The sequence below is a fragment of the Brienomyrus brachyistius genome, chromosome 20 (genome assembly GCF_023856365.1).
Source record: "Brienomyrus brachyistius isolate T26 chromosome 20, BBRACH_0.4, whole genome shotgun sequence".
Taxonomy (NCBI): Eukaryota; Metazoa; Chordata; class Actinopteri; order Osteoglossiformes; family Mormyridae; genus Brienomyrus; species Brienomyrus brachyistius.
In genome coordinates, this window is record NC_064552.1 from 8197380 (window position 1) to 8212286 (window position 14907).

General features: G+C 39.2%; 1 protein-coding gene across 17 annotated transcripts in view; it reads right to left on the reverse strand.

The window, feature by feature from the left end:
* The window catches only part of LOC125715317 (calcium-activated potassium channel subunit alpha-1-like), a 163921-nt gene that overhangs the window by 14189 nt on the left and 134825 nt on the right, over window positions 1-14907 (reverse strand). For 9 of the 17 annotated variants that reach the window (XM_048986650.1, XM_048986645.1, XM_048986637.1 and 6 more), the window contains 6 exons: window positions 11890-12004; window positions 11074-11298; window positions 9908-10100; window positions 4216-4326; window positions 2623-2706; window positions 1086-1216 (listed from right to left, as the gene is read on the reverse strand). In XM_048986650.1, coding sequence (XP_048842607.1) covers window positions 1086-1216; window positions 2623-2706; window positions 4216-4326; window positions 9908-10100; window positions 11074-11298; window positions 11890-12004 — 859 coding nt within the window. The remainder of the gene's footprint in view (window positions 1-1085; window positions 1217-2622; window positions 2707-4215; window positions 4327-9907; window positions 10101-11073; window positions 11299-11889; window positions 12005-14907) is intronic. The other 8 variants (XM_048986652.1, XM_048986648.1, XM_048986644.1 and 5 more) reach the window with 1 other exon arrangement.

Here is a 14907-nt window from a genome sequence, read left to right on the forward strand (position 1 = left end):
GTAAACCAACCTTAACGCGGTCTGGGCCTTTTAGACATTTCATTTTAAAAATGCAAATTAAAAAAAATTGTAAATTATTATAAATCTGTTATCAGCAAAGCCAAATAGAAGGATTACAATAAAAAGGATTATGACAAATAAGTTGTAAAATTATCTGCTAACTAAAATCCGCTAGTTGATATGATTCCAAGTTAGTCGTGATTGTGTGCATCTGCTTTTACTGTTAGTAAAATTATATGAGATTACATGTGATAATATATGTAATATACTGTATGTATACTCTACTTGGTCATACAATGCTACCATATATGGAGTAATGAAATATTGACAAATAAAATACACAATATGAATTACATCCATCCATCCATCCATCCAGCTTCCAAACCGCTTATCCTACTGGGTCGCGGGGGGTCCGGAGCCTATCCCGGAAGCAATGGGCACGAGACAGGGAACATTGGAACAGCGGCTACATTGTGTTCATGCATTCTCATTGATAAGCCCAGCATACGTATACAAAGCTCTAAAGGAATTAGAGGTCGCATTCCCTGCTAAGGGAAAATAATCAAAGGTAGTTCTCAAATGGCAAACAATACAATGCTGAATCATATACAGTAATACAATAAATTGTTTAAGTATTACCAATACTCAAACTCCTCTTCGGTATTTTTAACCAGATTCTATTTTCATGGGAAACTCCATGCAGGACTGTTATAACTCAAGGAACTACAAAGTTTTGGATTTTTATAGGCATTGTTTATATATGTACAGTAGCTTTACTTTTTTAATGACGTATAATTTAGCTTGCAGGTTCAGAGAGAGAAAAATTCTGCAGCATGTGGCTAAAAGTTACATATATCCATCCATCCATTTTCCAAACGGCTTATCCTACTGGGTCGCGGGAGCTACATATATATATATATATATATATATATATATATATATATATATATATATATATATATATATATATATATATATATATATATATATATATACATATATATATATACACACACACAAGACTTTTTCCATAATATATGGTAGCTTCATCAGTACGTCCATATCGTGGAAAGACATTCACGTACCGCACTCATTAGGGAATCCAGCACGCTGACTGCAAATGCCGTTCCGCAGGCAAACGGCTGTGTCATGTATAGCTCAGTGTCTGGATCATCGTCATCATCTTGGTCCAAGAACTGCACATTGGTGTCATTCACTGGGGTCATTGGCGTTATTCAAAGTACAAACAAAAAAGCAGGTTAGCATAATATAAGACTACAGGAGTCACAACTAGCATAGATATACAATAAAATACTATTACCATCAAGGGCGTAGATTTGGGTATGGATGGTAGGTGCATGTCCCTAACCATATTGTGGGAGTACTGTGTGTGTTTTGGGGAGGGGCGCCGCTAGAGATTTTGGGTCCCATGAAAGCATATTATTTGGCCCCCAACCCAGGCCCTATGACCCCCCACCCCTTCTCAACGCCCCTGATCTCGAGTAGTGGGGGCTTCGTGGCTGATTTGAGCCCTACCAATGCTGAAACCAAACTCACACCCTTGATTACCATGGCTGACAGGCACATCCTCAAGCAATTAAACTTAAATCAGTTTAAATGCCCTTTATTAAGGTTCCACAGAAAAAAAGAAAAACTGAGTTTTATTTTTATTACTCTAGACCACTTTCACTCATCCACTTAAAACCACAGCTGGAAATAAATATTCAAGGGAAAAAATAAAGATTCTGTGAGGGTGGGAAAAACATAAAAAAGCAAATGAATTCTGGGAATACAGTTAGAAATGAAATATTATATTACATTCTTATGCATATGACTTGTTCTAAGAGCTGCTGCACTTCAAAGTCTATTAATTACACTTTACTCTGTTGTAATACAGGCGAATAAATAGCACAATGAAAAGCATCAGACTAAGCACTTCATCAATGAACCTCAGTATGAAAAGTGCATTGGTTGCTACAGACAATTACATTCAGCAATTCAAGCGATCATATGAAAAATCGAATATCGTGGATGTTTTTTTAAAGGGGAAACCAGACAGCACCCCCCCCCCACCCCCACCCCCTGAACTGGCACTACTGCCTCCAAGTTCTGGCTCCCTACGAGTTTGTCTGAACCACTGGACATTGTTTTCTGATAAGACAACGAAATCCTACTTCGCGAAAGGTCTCCTTTGTTTCATAGCATCTATGCTTTGGAGATTAGGTCTAGAAAAAAAAAAATAAACAGCTTAAAGGAAGGTTTGATCTTGAGTTTTGTTTTTGAAATTTTATTTCTTCTCAGACTTCCTGTGAGCTGCAAAAAGAAACGTCAGTCATATTGACAGGAGGTTTGATGAAAAGGGCCTGGGCGAAAGAAATGAACTGCGAGGAGATGCAATGGAAAGAGCCACAAGGACAGCCTTGTGTGATCAAAGGCCCTGCGATGCTTGGAGAAGAAAAAATCATTAAAAAGGCCAAAACAAGACAGTCAATTTCAACCAGAACTAAGAATAAAATTTGTTCAAAGTGATGCCATGGGAGCAGTTCTCTATTGCAGCCAGATAAATCAAGAGCAACTGATGGAGAAATGATACTGCAGGAAAAGGACGAAGGCGAGGCTTACCGAGTTCAGTTATCATATGAATGTTGGCTCCACTTTTTTTGTCCTGACTGAGTGAAACCAAAGGTGGCAGTTTACCAGGTTGAGCTAATTATGCAAAACAGCATTGGGAAGGGAAACAATCGTCAACAAGTGAAATTAATCACGAGGCACTACAGGGTTGTAGAGCGTATATCGAGATATACACAGTCTAACACCCTTATATAAATTCCAAGAAAGAGGTTTGTCCATATGGGTCTGGAAATGAGTAAATGTGGTGTGGTCTAGGGATGAACATTTACAGTATTCTACTGAACGTATACAAAAGTTGGGCTATGCTATGGCGATTTCTCAGGAGCACATTTACGAAATATAGAGCTGGTGTTTCCAATTGATATGTGGAAAAACTCATTTTATAGACGCATAGCTAAAAGCTGATAAACTTAAACAAAATACTTGGCACAGTGCTGAAAAACCGTGAATTCAAGACGTCAGGCAAACTGCCCCTGCTGAAACTAAAGTATAATTACACACAATAGTGACAGGGAAGCATTACACAACCTGCTATTCAACACCATTCTCAACGCTCTGGCATTACAACTTGCGCACTATTCCTGCCTTTAATGCAAACGATACGACATATAACTTGAAAAAAATCAACTAAATGTTGTCCATCCTGAATAACACACACACACACACACAGTGAAGCAGGGAAAAAAAATCCGAATGCACACAATGGAACAAGAAAAATAATTTGACAGTCAGTTAGTTTGTCAGCTTCTACTGTAGCCAGCGAAGATGCATTAATTAACGGAAATGGCAGAGTCACACGTAACTGTCCAGGTTGGGTGTGTTACTGCAGGCCGCAAGGGCCGTGGGGAGTCGACGTTCTGCATCTAGCAACAATTGTAACAGTGTCTTGCAAGTTTTTCAAGTTTGATGTTACAATTAAAGACGCGGTAAAGTGAGGACAGACTGACGCCTACAGAAAACAATGGGGTGAGCAGCAGTCGGTTCGTCAAACACTTAAAGAGTTGATTCCCTTAATACAGTCACGGTAAACGTTCATGTCCCTACTCCTCATCTCATCTCAAGCTGCGCTTCCAAACAAAGAAGGGAGTCGTAAAGGTGAGATGAAATCCAGTCATACTCCCTGCCTTTAGAAGTGCCTTCGCTACAATGCTATATATTTGGGTCAAAGGATAGCTTTAGATGCCAGTCTGCAATGCTTTGGTACACACTGAGATGTAAAACTTTCATGAGTTCCTGTGCCAGGGGAATAAAGGCAGATTCATTGTTATTAATAAATGGGCCCATTCTGTTTTTATCTACAACAGCAACTCTATTCCGGTAATATTACTCTTCTTCCAGGAGAAGTCTTTTCCCCCATTCATAATCAAACTTTACAGAGGTAAAAATGTGTTAAAAAACAAACATTTTCTGACATATTGCCTGTCAAAACATATATATGAATGTAAATGTAAAACTCAGACTCAATGGAACTAGCAAGGTTGTAGGAATCCTTCACTCATTTTGCGTCGCAAAATATAAAAAGTTTTTCTCTTATGCCATTTTCTTTTGATGCTCGTGTCACAAACTACAGTATCATCAACATACCTAGTTCTGTTACGATTCGGATATTGGCTCCGCTTGTGACGGGCTCTCGTACTAATCCATGCACGGGACTGTTTTCTGGTGACGACCTGTCCATTCCAGGAGGTGTAAACCCTTGATGGAGGCAAGCAGATTTAAACACAGCAATCAGTCACCTCTGGTAAATTGATTAATTCTAATTGCCACAAGAACTTTAGATCTAGCTGCCTCGTACAGGCAAATATGATGTACACTACAGATCTTCTGGTATCTCAATACCGACTTTGTAGTGAGCACCAGCTAAATTATAGCTGAATTTGAGCTGAAATATTACAACCCTTTAGCCTAACTGGGCACCCATGCCGATTTTACACAACCCGCAATTATGAGAACTGCTAAGTGCATATCGCTTCATTCTCTTTCATTACTGGTCGATAAAAAATACATACTCATAAAACTATTTTCATAATTAAGTTCACATCTGTCCACAGATAAAGGGGGAAATGCGGAAAACATTAACAGTCACCTAAATATTGCAAAAGAGATGCACGTTTTGCTTTTAGGGGTCAGTAGAGGCTGATTTAGCATTTACAGCCACCCATCTACTGCTGTATATAAATTTTATATGTTGTTCATTTTGTTACCATAAAAGTGGTGGTGTGGAACCCGAAAACCTTTTATCAAGAAAAGTGCCATTCAGAGTCATGGAACACAGTGACACGAGTACAAATTCACCAAACCTGACATCGTTGCATTTCTTCGAGCTGACAAGTAAACACCTTAAATCAGTAATGCTATATGTATAATACATTGCCTGTGTTTTGACATCCATCACCCAATGCTGACTTAGGAAAAACGGGCGCTTACAAAGGCAGTTGTAACGCAAGAAATATATTCAGGTCACAAAAGTTTTAAAAGAATTGCAAATCTAGTACAGAGGCTATGCCACCCACTGTCAGGGTATTCAAGGTACCGCCATGGCTTTATGGATAGCCTTGTAAAATGGAGGAGACACAATTGTTAAGCACTTCTTTCGTAGCTAGCATTTCAAATGAGTAACTTTCCGCTGAGTGTCTCCTTATGGCAATGACAAAACCGCACTACTGTGGTTAGTAACATTCAACGACAATTATAAACACCAGTGGGGCGTTTGACTTCATACTGTATTCATTTGAAGCTATCGATAGAATGTGAGATACTCCTAATCCACAGCGAAAAAAATTCCATGTGCAGCTACATTTATTTATTTTTTGCATAATACACTAAAGCACAACACCAAAATGTATACTTTTGGAGAATAAACACCCAGCAGTATAAATTCAGTTCTCTTAACATGGTTATATATCTAAAGCTGAGTTTTAAGAATCCTGTTAACGTTAAATATGACAGATTTTATTTTTTTTAAATGGGATGAATATGGCACACAGAAAAGGCTGAAATATGTAGCTTGTCAGTATCTACTTACTGATATTTCTTAGTTTTCAAGCGGTAGTTCATGTTTTTAATAATTTTAAAAGGAATGGAAATATTATAAGGGGTTATGTAGCTCCCAAGATTCAATTACAGTTTGTTCCATATACAGCGATGTTTAAATATAGTAAATAAAAGCTACGGGGCGGCATGGTGGTGCAGTGGTTAGCACTGTTGCCTCACACCTCTGGGACCCGGGTTCGAGTCTCTGCCAGTATCACATGTGTGTGGAGTTTGCATGTTCTCCCCATGTCATCGTGGGGTTTCCTCCGGGTACTCCGGTTTCCCCCCACAGTACAAAAACATGCTGAGGCTAATTGGACTTGCTAAATTGCCCGTGGTGTGCGTGTGAGAGTGAATGGTGTGTGAGTGTGCCCTGCGATGGGCTGGCCCCCCATCCTGGGTTGTTCCCTGCCTCGTGCCCATTGCTTCCGGGATAGGCTCCGGACCCCCCGCGACCCAGTAGGATAAGCGGTTTGGAAAATGGATGGATGGATGGATGGATGGAAATAAAAGCTACATTACAGAATCCAGAAGTAACCACAAATTGTAAACAATGACATAAAAAACGAATTCTGTCATCAGCTAAGCTTTACTAACATAACTTAAAACTGAAACATGTGGTTATCTCATTAAAATGTTAAAAAGCTGTTAAACTTCAGCCCCTCTGGCGATTTTAGACAATTAACAAAAATTACATCATAAGAAGAATCTTCCGTTATGGCCTTTTATTCCAGCAAGACTGTTTTACCCCCAACCCCAAAACCAGACCCATTAAACATATATTACAAAAATGTCTTTGTTATTCTGAGTTTTGTAGGACCCTGGTAATCGAGATTCTATGGTTCGCTCCACCCAGTACAGTGACTAAATGTCTCAGTTGATCGAAATTAATTTAATACATGTAACTTTAACGTTGCCTAAGGGGAATTGACTTTCAACAAGAACGGACCCCAAATAACTATAAACTAAGGTCCCTTGGCTGCAAATATCAAGGAAACAACATGGTTGCGAGCCATATGACACAATCAAAAACAAAAAACAAAAACACAATCTTAAATCCTATCAAAAACAAGGACATAAAACTCAGGGGGGAAAAAAAGTAGATAACTGAACAAACTGCCGCATAACTTAAATTATTCCTTAGCTACTGTGGATCGTTTTATAAATGTGCAGAGTTACTAAGAACTTTGCTGCTGCCTCGGGCTACCAGCCCCCGCTAAAAGCACTGAGGCTGGACAGATTGCATTCAATAACCCACAGCGTTTATTAAACAATTGATTTACACAGATATCTCATGCTTCTGCACTGGCCATTTGCTCCGTTTCTTAACTCTTTACAATAACTGACATAACAAGGATCCTGATACCGGAGATTCCCCTGCAGGCAATTGACTGGTTTTCTTGTTGTTGCACTTTGCAATGTTTCCCTTGGCAACCAGGTTGTTTATTTATTCATTAGCATCTTGTTATTTAAAGTGGAATGGGTGAGTCGGCACAATGTTAATACATTTCTCTGTTCATCTCGATGAACTTTGATATCAGTAAATTTATTCATTTGGCCATTAACCTTCGAGTGATCTGACTACTAAGAATAACTAACTCATAAGGTATCTCAAACTTGAAGCTACATATTAATTTTTGAAGTGGTTTCATTGTACATTTCCTATTGACGAAAATGTTTAAAATTCCAATTTGTTAACATGTGACAGTAAATGTATATTAATTAATTCAGGATTTGAATGCATGATTCTTGTAAGGTAAAATTTAAGGAATCTAATATTTTTAATTCCTGATATGTCCATCCATCCATCCATTTTCCAAACTGCTTATCCTATTAGGCTCCGGACCCCCCGCAACCCATCCCGGAAGCAATGGGCACGAGGCAGGGAACAACCCAGGATGGGGGGCCAGCCCATCGCAGGGCACACTCACACACCATTCACTCTCACACACACACCACGGGCAATTTAGCAAGTCCAATTAGCCTCAGCATGTTTTTGTACTGTGGGGGGAAACCGGAGTACCCGGAGGAAACCCCACGACAACATGGGGAGAACATGCAAACTCCACACACATGTGACCCAGGCGGAGACTCGAACCCGGGTCCCAGAGGTGTGAGGCAGCAGTGCTAACCACTGCACCACCATGCTGCCCCCTTCCTGATATGTAATATATAATATACACAATAGCATTCAAATGAATTATACACAACAAACATGATCAGATTCAAAGCAATGCAGTTCATATTGTCAGTGTGTTCAAAGCCTTAAAAAAACGGAAGAATAATATTGCTTAAAATGAGTAAAAATGAATAAAAAAGTAATTAATACATGACATTTACGTTTGTGGCTCTGCAATTTCAAATAGCTGAATCCCAGTAGGCATGAAAGGTTATGTTTGAATATATATATATCAGCTTGAATATAACATCACAAATATTACAACGCATGTTAAACCTTCTGTTTATCCTTCATTCATCCTTAGGAAGAAGTTATTACTGATTACATCAAAAAATGTTAAGGTATACTTTCAGTAAGGTGGCTTTAATACACACAAAAAACATAACCCATGAATGTATGTTACTGGCATGACGATTATGCAGATATGTCAGCGATTCACAAGCTATATGCACCGTTAAGGCAGCATATGCAGGCCGGCAGGTAGCAGACTGGCAACCAACAACGTCTCGTCAAAAGTGTTTGGTCGTGATGTGGCGTGGAGCTAAGGGTGGAAAAATATTACTGTGTCCCTCCTGCTGCTTCTGTTAAGTACCCATACTACTATATACCATGCCCTGCTACTGCACTGTACCATTACAGGCCATACGCGTCCCAGCAGGGAGGAAATGCTGTATCAGGAAATGCAGATGAGAGCAGACCTCGACGCATTATACTGCATTAATTCTGCCTCCTAATGGAATGACTAGCAAAATGCACTCCATGCTTTATTTTTCTTCTTTTGTTGTTGCTGGGACAGGCGATTTCTCCTGCTGTTACCAGACAACGGTCATTTGTTGAGAGCCTGGCGAAAGATTAATTGCGAGACCGTGTCATGCTTCTCCACTAATCAGAAGTCCATCGCCTATAACCCTTGCCCCATCTGAACCACAAACGGGTGTCACGAGAGAGCGTGTGGCCCCTCACTACTTCTGGTGACATGGGGACCTTATAGCCCCCATCCAACAATTTGCCCACCATTGTCCTCTTGCCAGAAACCCTCCGCTTTTCCGCCTGCTGTTGTACGTCAGTGATGATGTCCTTCCTTGTCTTATTCCATCCCAGCTGATTGCTGGGCTTGTGTAGTTTCGTTTTATTTTGTTTTGTACCCAGGTTAAGAACGTCCAACTTACAAACAACTAGTACTTACGAACCAACTACCATAAAGCCTACTACTGTATATAAAAAAAATTCAAGTTAAATACAACGGTTCCTAATCACGAATGCACGCACTACTTTGTGACATTCATGAAAACATTGCGTGGTTTCATCGACTTGAGTTACAGTACAGTGCCGTATGTAGTTACTTTTTGTTATGGTATTATTATTGTTCCAACCTATAAATTCGCCTTAAAGACAGATTTAGAGGACGAATGTTGTTTGTACCCTTGGGGACGGCCTACATCTCCCACTTGCATGCCAATACAGAACATCATTAATAGACTACAAACGTACAAACCTAACTGCGCACTTTACCAGGTCTTGTCACTGAAGCTCCAGCAAAATACACACCAAGAGGTCGACTCCTGCAGCTGTGCACTCTTAAAATATCAGGTACGAACAGTTTGCTTACGTAAGCACAACGGGGAACTGCAGGAAGACCTATATGCTTCATGTTCCAGCAATATACATTTTTTTAAAACAAAGATAAGCCATGTTGCATACTTACGGTTTGGTATCCATAAGCTGCCGTTTTAATTCAATTATCTACTACAGGTGCTGCAGCTTCCAAATGTGAATATTTTTCAAATGCAATGTTATTAGTAGTATACAAGATGTGAGGGAAAATCTGAAATGTACTTTTTCAAAATACAACCCCACAACATTTGTGTTACAGCTGCATCATGCAAATTCACTGCAATTACAAACATTAAGAGGTCGCCTGCTTCTAAGCATGGAAGATTAATCAAAGGTGCAACGGTCAAACAGATTGATGTGAGGTCCTTTAAATCACCCAGAGAGATATTCTCTTTGCCAGGTCCTGTCCCTTGCAGGCAACGGATTGAAGTATTATAGGGCAGACCTTACCTTGGGAATTAGCCTGCAAGACCCCAATGCTGTCATCAAATTGCATAGATTGGATGTTGAGTGATGCCAAGATGCATTCCTTGTCCTGCAGTGAAGCATCATCAATACTGCTCTGATTGGCTGACAAAATAACACACATGTCGCAGAGGTTTATGTTGACAGCCCTCAGATCAGCCCGACTTAATGGTGTACCCTTTGGCACAAAGAGAGAAGAAAAACAAATTAAAGACTGAGAGTGGGGTTCTGGGAAATTAGCTAACAAGCATGTTGCTTTGAATGCTATGACATTCAGCTGATTTTACTCCACAATGGAGAATCAGGGATGTGTGCTAATCTAAAGGGTACATACTCCTACTGGCAATGTTAGACGGTTAGGTAGAATAGTTGCTTTATTCTTCAGTTAGAAATAGGAGCAGGAATTATGTCATTTCCTTATTACATATGACGCACGCCAGGCCATTTAATTACATTTAACAGAAGTTAATCAAGATGAATATTCTCAGTTAGCATGTTGTTAAAGCATAAAATCTATAAGTGAAATTTACAAAACATAACTACTTTGGCCACACAATGTCTTCAAATATATATAAAAAAATATTTTAAGAATTGCTGCTTTCATTATGGAACACTGCAAGAACAAATCCCAAAACAATTGTTTTGCCTTTTTTGGTAGCGAGAAAAGCTAATCTGTAATGCTAGTAATGTACAGCTTAGTATCTGGTGATTCTTTATACGAAGACTGATCAATGCGGCAGCAAAAGGTATTAAGTGTCATTCTGTTCAATGTGCCTAACAAGTCGAAAGTCTGTATACTGAAAACTGCATAATACGTAGGTGTTTAAAGGCATTTAAAAATATATAAAAATAAACAATAAAGTCTGGTCAGACAGCTTTAACGGTTTTCCTACGTTATGCAATCAATCGATGAATGAATCAATCAGCCAAATCACTCAATATATAAATTTTTTTCAAAAGACGCAGCTAATTATTATTAGAAGAAAAAAAATGGAAAGTGATGCATTGATACTGCTACACTTGATGAAATATACTTTGCACATTGTGCATTGTACACAAGATAAAACTAAGTCTGGGCTACTTATGATTTAGTCATCTATGCCTGACAGCAGAGTGTAAATGGCGGCTATGAAAGGCTGGCCTGCACTCACAGGCAAAATGGAAACTTTGGGGAAGTTGTGAAGCGTCTCCCACTCCCGCTTCAGGTATTCCAGGGAACCCACAAACACAATGGGCTTCAGCTCATGGTAGTGGAAGTTGCTGGCTCTCAAAGGCATCACCAGGTTTCTCAGCCCAATCACGGCAGAATTGATATCCCCGAATATACAGACCACCACGTGACCGCTCAACACTGTCATGGCCGCCTCGCTTCGTGTCTGAAAAGGAAGGGGGGGGAGGGGGGCGATACATGAATAATGACATAATGGTAATGACGGTGAGTGCATTTATACAGCGGGGAAACGCCCGAGTAGAAAAGGTGACTGAAGCTGATGGGAAATAGGAAAGACTGTTGCTTTATCTTATTACTCTACCATAATCAAGACTGTTCAGCAATAATTCACTTTGAATTAGTGGATTCGCCCTAGATGAACAGAGAAAACATTTTATCTTTTATCAATTAGTATCCGGTGCTGCACACACTCTGATTAATGTACTTTCAACGATTAAAAGAGTATATATTTTATTCAGTTCTTTCGCACCATAAATATTTGTCTATAATTTAATATATATCATAATTTATTGAGAAAGATACAGTATCACAAACAAAACCAGGTCGCTTTATATATGAAGCGACACAAAATAACGTTTCATTAACAGGGTGCTACTTGCAGGAAGGTGAACCACACAGGTGACTATGAGTGTTTAAGAGCAATTTTTGCACGAGCCACTTTTTTGGAATATGTGACACGTACTGGTGTTGATGTGAGAATTGTGAGATTTCTGGTGCCACGGGCAGTAATACCCACCAGGATGGCCTTCTCGATATCTCTGGTTGTGCACCAGTGAAACATTCCCGTGGAATCAAACTTCTTCACGCTTACTTCCGTGTGATCAATTTCATTTCCTGCAAAGGGGTCGTGCCTGTTTGGGACAAAGAGGAACACTAAAACAGCAGGAACCACCGCAGGAACCACAACGGCGATACTAAAGATATATTTTTCATTTAATAACCTTGGGAATATTGCAATAGATAAACCCGATTCAGTTTCTTAGAATGAAAATTAATTCAATTTCAGTTTTAGATTCACAGATGTCAGAATTTGCTAAAAATGGCAGAAACCATCCACATGGAGCTTTCTGTCAGCTCTGTAACGGAAGGGACGTATAATGCAGGCTTTAGTGATTGAATGGCATGAGAATGGAATGACAATTATGCGCTTTTACAGCACACAGTTTCTGACATGATGTTCTTCTCAGTAAAAGCTTTAACAGGCTGCAGTTTAAATATTTTAGCAATTTGCCCAGTCATATTTAGCTCCACATTCTCAAGACCATTAAAGTTTCAGCAATATGTCACGACCAAACAGGCTAATTTATTTCAGTGATATGAACAGCTGATTTTAATTCTACGCAACACTGACCATATAAGTGCCCTCATAGCTGAGATAGCTGTGGTTATGGTATGTTCACATCAATTTCCTGACAGCTGACCAGTGAACAATACTAAGAGTGGTGTCTGGAAAAAAATGTATTTCTCTTAAAAATGAATGGATGCAAAGCAACATTTTGTATAATGCAACTCATGACTTGTTTTAATTTTATACATTTTTTATACACACACACACACACAGACACACGTTGGGTATACCTATCCATATGGGGACCGCTCATTCACTTCTATGGGAAAAATGCTAACGCTAACTATGACAACCGTAACCCCCACCCAGCCCTAACCATAACCATAAGTAAGCAAACAAAGTACAAGAGTTCTTGCATTTTTAGTTTTTTCATAAGTCACCGATTTTTATTAAATTGAGTTTTTAAAAACAGGTATTCATTACATTGTGGGGACATTGTGTCTATAATGTAAGGTATACCCACTCACACACACACTATATACATACATACTCTGTAGTATAAACTGTATGGATACATCCCTAATATTTTACCTACAATTAATAAAAATGTATTCATCAAAAATGAGTAAATTGGCTCCTTTTTTTAAAGATAGCTTTTATAAGGTTTAAAATAGGAATCTAAATGTCCTAAATTATTAGGGTGCATAATGAAACTGGTAATTCCATCCATCCATCCATTTTCCAAACCACTTATCCTACTGGGTCGCGGGGGGTCCGGAGCCTATCCTGGAAGCAATGGGCATGAGGCAGGGAACAACCCAGGATGGGGGGCCAGCCCATCGCAGGGCACACTCACACACCATTCACTCACACATGCACTCCTATGGGCAATTTAGCAACTCCAATTAGCTTCAGCATGTTTTTGGACTGAAGGGGGGAAACCGGAGTACCTGGAGGAAACCCCACGACGACATGGGGAGAACATGCAAACTCCGCACACATGTGACCCAGGCGGAGACTCGAACCCGGGCCCCGAGGTGTGAGGCAACAGTGCTAACCACTGCACCACCATGCCGCCCCGAAATTGGTAATTACACACTTTAATTATATTAGATTAATTACTAAATACAGTAGGTGAGCTTTGTCAGGCTGGATGAGAAGAATTGCGTAGCTGGTTTTACGGCTTTTTGGCTGTTCGGAATGCGGTGCAGTGTTTGCTCTCCCCTGACTCATTTTCCAAAACACAACATATACTATTGTCACAACGTTTTATGCTGCAGTCACAACCAGAAAATGGCATAATCATTCTAGACTGCTAATTTTGGTATTGTAACACAACTAAACACCATTGTCTTAACATCGACGTTAAAACATACAGTACGCTAAGTACAAAACAATTACGGCCCAGGACTAAACACAAAGCCTCTAATTTAACAATTTTCATCTTCTAGGCTTTTTCATTTTTTCATAATCCCCGCTGCGTACATTTTTGAAAACTGCGGAATTACGACTCACGTGCATTTACTGCTATCTATATTGCTGTTCTGGGGGCGAACGTGCTTATTTTTATATAAATAATTAACCTTTTGATTCATACAAGCACTTTCAGAATGACACCATACACAGCATTTTAAGTATGTATGACGGTGTCAAGAAAAGCTACAGTACTTCAGCCTCCTAGAAGAATGGGTCAAAATGTCTGCCTTAAAGGTGAAAGCCTAAGGCAGATTTTAAAGCCCCTTTCAGTGAAGTCGCTTCAGGGAAACAACTCTCTCCCTTTCATGCCTTCTGCTTCTCAGCTTCCACAAAGCAACAATACCATCATTTATAATGATTGCAATATCAATACAAAACACAGAAAGTCAGGCCTTTTCATGTAGCGTGAGGAGACTTTCTTTTTTTATTTAAATAAGTCTTCTGACAATCTTTACTTTTTCCACATTATTAAAATTCTGACAACTAGGGTCTCTACCTGGGAAACCGAATAGAAAAAAGTGTCCCTTATCTACTTTTGATCACATTTCTCATGCCAAAAATAAAGACCGCCAGAGCTATGATTAAAAACATTAACACAAGTGTCTTGATGTATCCCCCCAAGCAGTAGAATAAATGTTATAGAATAGGCTCTTCTCAAAATCCCCGTTCCAAGCGAGAACCAATTGTACTATATTCTGCTTATATCTCCTGCCATTGTTTTTATGTTTGACATAGTCTTACTTAAAATAACATCTGCGCTTGTAGGTTCTACAATACTGATGTACAGATAGACTGAGCATCATTATGTTCAGCTCATAACTTCTCTGTAGTCTGTCAATCTCTAGCATTATTTACTAATAAGTAATTTGATCGCTTTTACATACATGTTCAAATTTAGATCATAATAATTCATATCCTTAAAAATCATTAAGAAATGATACCTGCAATACTTCCGTCAACTGCAGACATTGTTGGAAATGATTAATGATT